Genomic DNA, 7,952 nt, shown 5'->3' with positions numbered 1-7,952 from the left:
TTACCTGCACAGTCTTTCCAAGTCCCATGTCATCACCAAGGATACATCCATTGCCACGAAAGTAATGTTTACAGATGAACTGTATTCCATCCCTTTGGTAGTCTCGCAAGTATCTGTTAATTGTATGTGGAACATATATACCTCCCTCACACAATTTCAAAGAAATCTTGGGCCCCAAAGTCTGTTTGTCATAGAAAAAAGGCTTCTCCAGATCTTCATCATCAAATATAAATCCCTTCCAATGTTCACATTTATTTTTCTTTTGCAGTCTTGTAATTGGCACAATCTCTTCATTGAAATTGGAAAATCTTAAAAGAGCTACGTTTTCACCATTTTCATCTGTAGAAATAGACTTTATTGTGGCTTCTGACAACTTCCCATCTCCAGAAATGGGTGCAAGAACCGAATCACCAACAAACCAGTTTGCTGTAAACCAAGGAATTCAGCATGTAAGCAAATGAAATATTATTTGGTAATGGCTGTTAAAGTGAATGAAATGCAGACAAGGATATTAAACTGAGTTTCCATTCTTACTTGTACTACCATTGATGTTCATCTTCAAGTGTGAGGCAGTTGGCTCCATTTGTGAGAAAATCTTTCAGTGCATGATTTTCCGCAGGTTCTGACAAAATAAATTACAAAATTAATTTTAATCATCTGTAATTATTTGGCTATACAATTTATCATCTGCTTTGCTCTCTTTACCACAGCCAGGTGGTTTCAGTAACTACAAATTCCAAATTATCAAACAAAAAAACAAAACAAAAATTATTGTGTTCTGTGTTTCACTGAAACATGGCTTACTCAAAGGACACCAGATATGGCAATCAGACCCAAAGTCTTCTCAGTAAACAGGATGGAACAAACTGCTGATTCAGTAAAGGCAAAAGGTTTAGGTGTGAGTGTCTCATAATAAACTCTGTGGTGCTCCAATGTGGCAGTTTTGTTGGACTCTTGAATACTTAATATTCAAATGCTGATCATTCCATTTACCAAGAGAGTTCTCCATAGTCCTGACCACAGTTTACATACTACCATCAGTTGATTGTAAACAAGCACTTGAGATATTGCATGATGCCATCACCAAAGAAATAGTCCACACTAAAGCATTTCAAATCATAGTCAGGAATTTCAATCAGCCTTGTTTGATGAAATCCCTTCCCAATTACCATCAGCATATAACCTATAGCACCAGAAGTCCTAACACACGAGACCACTGCTTTACTAAGATTCCACACCACACTTCAGGACTGTGCACTTGGCTGTCCTTCTACCTGCATAAAGACAGAGATTAAAGAGCAAGGCCCAAGAGATTAGGACAAAGAGTGATCATGGGAGGCAGAGGAGCAGCATTGGGATTGCTTTGAGTCAGTGAACTGGCCGTGCTCAAGCACTCATCTGTGGATCTGAATGAATACGCCACTGTTGAAAAGGACTTTATAAAAAACTGTCCAAGAAAGTTACAAGAGGTCCAGGTATGATCTGTACAAGGTGATCTCACAGGCAAAGTGGCAATTCTGGACTAAACATGAATCAATGTAGGATACTCAATTGTTCTGGCAGGGCTTGAACCCAATCACATTTTACAAAGTGAAATCAAGCAACAGGGCTTCTCTTCCAGATTAGCTTAATACCTTCTATGCTTGCTTTGACTGTCAAAACATGAAGGAACCATCACAAACTACCACAGCCCCTGTTGATCCTGTGATTTCAGTCTTTGAGGCCAACATGAGAGTATTCTTCAGGAGGGTGAACCCACGGAAAGCATCTGGCTCAGACTGGGGACCTTGAGTACTTTATACCTCAAGTATAAAGACCTGTACTGAGCAACTGGCTGAAGTGTTCACAGAGATCTTTAACCTCTTGCTTCAGCAGTCTGAAGCATCCACCTTCTTTAAATAAGCTTCAGTTACACCAGAGCGTGAGAAGAATGTGATAACCTGCCTCAATGACTATCATTCAAAAGCACTTGCATCCACAGTGATGAAGTGTTTTGAGAGGTTGCTGATTGAACACCTCAACTCTGGTCCGAGAAGGAACTGGGATCTGCTCTAATTTGCCTACCGCAACAACAGGTCCACAGCAGATGCCATTTCATTGGCTCTTTACTCAACCCTGGAACATTGGTCAATGAGGATGCACACATCAGCATGGCCTTAATGGACTACAGCTCGGCATTCATTACTATCATCCCTCAAACTAATCAATAAGCTTCAAGGTCTTGGCCTCAATACTTCCTAGTGTAATTGGATCCTCGATTTCCTCAATTGCGACCCCAGTCAGTTTGAATTAGCAACAACATCTTCTCCACAATCTCCATCAGTACAGATGCACCACAAGGCTGTGTGCTTAGCCCCTGCTCTACTCACTTTACACTTCTGACTAGGTAGCTAAGGACAACTCCAATCCCATATTTAAGTTTGCTGATGACACCACTGTCATAGGCCAAATCAAAGGTGAATCAGCATACAGGAAGGAGATTGGAAATGTGGCAGAGTAGTATCAGAACACAACGTCGGCAAGATCAAGGAGCTGAATACTCACTTAAGGAGGAGGAAGCTGGAAGTCCATGAGCCAGTCGTCTTCAGGGGATCAGAGGTGAAGTGGGTCAGGAACTTTAAATTCTGTGGTGCTGTCATTTCAGAGGACCTGTCCTGGGCCGAGTACATAAGTGCCATCACAAAGAAATCATGGCAGCACCTCTACTTCCTTAGAAGTTTGCAAAAATTCGACATGACATCTCTAACTTTGACCAACTTCGATAGATGTGTGCTGGAGAGTATATTGACTGGACGCATCACAGCTTGGTATGGCAACACCAATGCAACAGAAAATCCCACAAAAAGTAGAAGATACAGCCCAGTCCATCACTGGTAAAGATCTCCCCACCATTGAGTATATCCATATGGAGCATTGTTGCATGAAAGCAGCATCCATCATCAGGGACCCCCGCCAGTCAGGACATGCTCTCTTTCTGCTGCTGCCATCAGGAAGAAGGTACAGGAGCCTCAAGACTCACATCACCAAGTTCAAGAACAGTTATTACCCCTCAACCATCAGGCTCCTGAACCAGAGTGGATAATTTCACTTGCCCTATCTCTCAACCTATGGACTCACTTTCAAGGATTCTTCATCTCATGTTCTCAATATTTATTTATTATTATTATTATTTCTTTTCAGAATCAGGTTTAATATCACTGGTACACATCATGAAATTTCTCTTTGTGGCAGCAGTACAATATAATTCATAACCATAGGAAAACATGAATTATAGTAAATATTAAATAGTTAAATTAATAAGTAGTGCAAAAATAGAAAAAATAAAGTAATGAGGTAGTGTTCATGGGTTCAATGTCCATTCAGAAGTCAGGTGGCAGAGGGGAAGAAGCTGTTCCCTGATTCTTTGAGTATATGCCTTCAGGCTTCTGTACCTCCTTCCTGGTGGTAACAAGGCATGACCTGGGTGATGGGGGTCCTTACATAATGATGGATGCCGGCTTTTCGAGGCATCGCTCCTTGAAGATGTGGCTAGTGCTAGTACTCATGATGGCACTGACCAAGTTTATAACTCTACAGCTTATTTCGATCCAGTACACTAGCCCCCCACCCCAAATACCAGACAGTGATGCAACCAATTAGAATGCTCTCCACGTTACATCTATAGAAATTTGCAAGTGCTTTAGGTGACATACCAAATCTTCTCAAACTCTGAATAAAATATAGCTGCTACTTTGCCTTCTCTGTATTGATATGTTGGGTCGAGGATAGATCCTCAGCGATATTGGCAGCCAGGAACTTGAAATTGCTCACTCTTTCCATTTCTGATCCCTAAGAGGATTGGTGTGTGCACCCTCGCCAAACCCTTTCTAAAGACCACAATCAGTTCTTTGGTCTTACTGACGTTGAGTGCTCGGTTGTTGCAGCGTCACCATTCAACTAGCTAATATATCTTGCTTCAGTATGCCTTCTCGTCACTATCTGAAATTCTGCCAACAATAGTTGTGTTGTCAGCAAATTTCTAGACGGCACTTGAGCTGTGCCTCGCCACACAGTCGTTAGTGTGGAGAGAGTTCAGCAGTGGGCTCAGGTGCACCAGTGTTGATCGTCAGCGAGGAGGAGATATTATCACCAATCCGCACAGATTCTGGTCTTCTGGTTAGGAAGTGGAGGATCCAGTTGCACAGGGAGTTACAGAGGCCCAGGTTCTGGAGCTTTACAATCAGAACTGTAGGAATGATTGTGCCAAATGCTGAGCCGTAGTGAGTAAACAGCATACTGACATAGGTATTTGTATTGCCCAGGTGATCCAAGGCCACACAAAGGGCCAATGAGATTGTATCTGCCATAGACCTATTCTGGTGATAGGCAAATTACAGTGGGTCCAGGTTCTTGCTGAGACAGGAGTTAAATCTTTGCATAACCAACCTCTCAAAGCACTTCATCACCATGGATGTAAATGCTACTGGATGATAACTATTCTTTCTTTTAGTATTTGCAGTTTGTTGTCTTTTGCACACTGTTGGTGTTGTTGTCTTTCATTGATTTTATTATGGCTATTGGATCTATTGAGTATGCTGCAAGAAAATGAATCTCAGGGTTGTATTTGGTGACATATATGTACTTCGATAATAAATTTACTTTGAACTTGAAATAGTACAAGTACTCAGAAGATCAGGGAGCAATGGTGCAAAGAGAAACAATTTAAATGACCTTTCATCAGAACTAGAAACAATTAGAAATCAGACATGCTTTAAGCTGCAGAAAGTGAAGAGTCTCTTTGTGATGGGTAAAAGTGAAAGGCCAAAACCCACTGACCTCTGTCTCACAGATACTGCCTAACCTTCTGAGTGTTTCCAGCACTTTGTTTCAGATTTTCAGCTTCCTCAGATTTTATTTTATTTTCAAATACACTTTACTTTCATGTTATCAACATGCACTATCCTGTTGGAGGAAACATGAAAGGGCATTACTGCTCCCTCAGGAGGACCCAAAAGATCAGATGGCACAAATTTGAAGAGCAGAGCAATATTTACCCTCCATCCAAGAGTAAAACTCAGAATGTCTAGTTTATCAGATAGCTCTTGCTGCCTGGTGCCTTTCCAATCCTGCACACCAGAAAATGCTATCTCTTCTTCTACTTTAAATATTAACCTTGTGTTGCTTTCTACTGATGATTTGCTGTTTCCATCTTATATTCTAATTTTTAAGATTTCCAACATCTACAGTTTTATTGTTCATTCACAACCACAATGCATATATGTGAATACTCCATGGACTATTAATTGCTTTGGATTGTACCAAGGCCTTGGTACAATCAAAAAATACTGCATGAATAAATATTTTTCTTACTATACTTACCCACATTTAGTGTGTAGTTTTAGTAATATACTAAGACAACTGCACTGCTTCAAACAGTGCTTGATGAGGTCATTTGTACTCCCAGCCATTCGGCTCTATAATGAGTCAACCTATAGCAGGGGAAGTGATGACGCCCTCCTGTCAGACTCTTTGTGGTAACTTGTTTTTTATTCTTTCTTATTTCTCTTCTAACATGAGTCTATCTGTGCACTTGTAATGCTACTATGACACTGCAATTTCCTTTGGGATCAATAAAGTCTCTTAAAAAGCATTTACTGTTCACCAGCCCAAATCATTTTCTATACAAGATGTTAATATGACAGTCAGACCGTTCTGGGTTTTTTTTTAACCCCTTGTTAGGTATTATTTAGAAACATATTTGCTTTCCTCACTGTGAGTGACTTATAGTTAGAGTGAGGAAAGGGGGTAGGCATGGGAAGAATACTGGTGAGGAAAAATTTAGAAAAGATAAAGTGAAAAGCGAACTGGATACCAATAACCAATCAAACATCATACACCTCCATTAGAATCAGAGTGTAAGAAAGTGGTCTAAAGACAAAACTGAAGACGATTTATTTGACTACACAACATTTGAGGCAGGGTGAGAATAACATAAATAAAAGGATAGTTTACTACCTTTGGTGTGGTTACAAAGTGATCAATGAAACATATTCCAGGACATTAATTTTTAAGCAAACTGCAAAAAAAGTGGGTACTCGTTATTATATAAAAATCGCATATTAACAATTGAGAGGAATCAAGAAGCAGAACGAATATGAGTTGAACAGAATGGTGTAACGAAAACATAGGTGTGAGTTGTCTACAGACCTCCTCCCCATCCCCAACAGAAGGGCACAGGACAAATGAGCAAGAGGAAATTTGTTTCGTGATCAGACAAATCAGTGTTCACAACTCTGACAATATGAATCACGCAGCCCCCGACAGCGTTGGGAACAAGAAGGACAAACTATGACTTACTTACCCACTGTATCTCCCGTCAAGAGTTCGCCCCATAAATTACCTAAATGCCACTCGCCGTCACCCAGAGACAGCCCCGGCTCTGACCCGGAAGCGTTACTACGGAGTCCGTATCCAGGCGATTGAGTGCCGGTGTAACGCACGTGACCGCGGGGGGCGTGCTCATTGGTTAGTCGGGTGAGCTCATCATCCGAGTATGGCGACAGTGAAGGCTGTTCGTGTGCATCGTTGTACCGGGGCCGCTGGTTGAAGGGGCGCAGCTCAAGCTGAGACGTTGCATTTGAGTTAATGGTCTGAGTAATAATGTGAAGGGAGAACAAGCGGAGAAGAAACTGGCGTGTGGGAATGTTTAAAGAGAATCACCCACGTACCATCTATTCATCCAATGTAGCCTAAATGTTGTAAAGTAGCATACTAACACTGGGAGCCTTTGCGCATTTTTAATCGAACAGTTATCTTCCATTATTACAAGCAAATGAAAAAGCTAAAATAAAATCAAAAACGTTGGAATTGTTCAGCAAATCAAGTATGCTCCGTGAAAAGAGGAACAGTGACTGTTTCAGCAATGACTATCTGAAACTTAGGGCAACTGTATAGAAACAGTAAAAGTTCAAAGTAAATTTATTGTCAAACTATATATATATGTCACCATATGCAACCCTGAGATTATCTTGTGTGATGAAGGGTCTCAGCCCAAAACGTCATCCGTTCATTTTCATAGAACATTTCAGCACAGAAGCAGGCCCTTTGGCCCTTCTTAGCTGTGCCAAACCATTTTTCTGCCTAGTCCCACTGACCTACACCTGGACCATATCCCTTCATACCCCTCTCATCCACGTACCTGTCCAAGTTTTTCTTAAAAGTAAGACCGCATTTACCACTTCATCTGGTGGCTCATTCCACACTCTCTGTGTGAAGAAGTCCCCCCCCCCACCCCATGTTCCCTTTAGACTTTCCCCCCTTCACCCTTAACCCATGTCCTCTGGGTTTGTTCTCCCCTAGCCTCAATGGAAAAAGCCTGCTTGCTATCTATACCCATCATAATTTTATATATCTCTATCAAATCTCTTCTCATTCTTCTACGCTCCAGGGAATAAAGTCCTAACCTATTCAACCTTTCTCTGAAACTCAATTTCTCAAGCGCTGGCAACATCCTTGTAAGCTTTCTCTGAACTCTTTCAACTCTCACTATTGTCAAGTCAAGTCGTCACTTTTTATTGTTATTTCAACCATAACTGCTGGTGTGTGTAGGCCTCCGTTAGTCTCGATAGACCATGGATTTGCACCTTGGAAAGTTTCCAGGGCGCAAGCCTGGAATGTTGTCCAAGGGAAGGGCATTAGGGTATTAGCTTGGCACCGGTGTCGTCACAGAGCAATGTGTGGTTAAGTGCCTTGCTCAAGGACACGCATGCAAGCCTCATCCAATGCTAGAACTAGCGACCTTCAGATAACTAGACGAATGCCTTAACCACTTGGCAATGCGCCAACAACTGCTGGTACAGTACACAGTAAAAACGATGTTTTTCAGGACCATGATGATACATGAAACAATACAAAAACTAGACTGAACTACATAAAACAACACAAAAAAAACTACACCAGACTACAGACCTACC

At 41.3% G+C, this 7,952-nt stretch overlaps 1 protein-coding gene across 4 annotated transcripts in view; it reads right to left on the bottom strand.

Annotated features, from left to right (window-relative positions):
* The window catches only part of ercc6l2 (excision repair cross-complementation group 6-like 2), a 94,729-nt gene extending 88,304 nt beyond the window's left edge, over positions 1-6,425 (bottom strand). Inside the window, exons 1-4 of one of the 4 annotated variants that reach the window (XM_059969871.1) lie at positions 6,341-6,425; positions 2,545-2,654; positions 535-622; positions 5-426 (exon numbers count right to left, since the gene is read on the bottom strand). In XM_059969871.1, coding sequence (XP_059825854.1) covers positions 5-426; positions 535-583 — 471 coding nt within the window. In that variant the 5' untranslated portion in view covers positions 584-622; positions 2,545-2,654; positions 6,341-6,425. Of the gene's footprint in view, positions 1-4; positions 427-534; positions 623-2,544; positions 2,655-6,336 lie in introns of all 4 variants that reach the window. The other 3 variants (XM_059969872.1, XM_059969873.1, XM_059969874.1) reach the window with 3 other exon arrangements.
* Positions 6,426-7,952: the final 1,527 nt, after the last annotated feature.

Source organism: Hypanus sabinus, chromosome 5 (genome assembly GCF_030144855.1).
Source record: "Hypanus sabinus isolate sHypSab1 chromosome 5, sHypSab1.hap1, whole genome shotgun sequence".
NCBI classification, from domain to species: Eukaryota; Metazoa; Chordata; class Chondrichthyes; order Myliobatiformes; family Dasyatidae; genus Hypanus; species Hypanus sabinus.
Note: the sequence above shows the minus strand (reverse complement) of the source record. Positions and strands in the feature narration are given on the sequence as shown.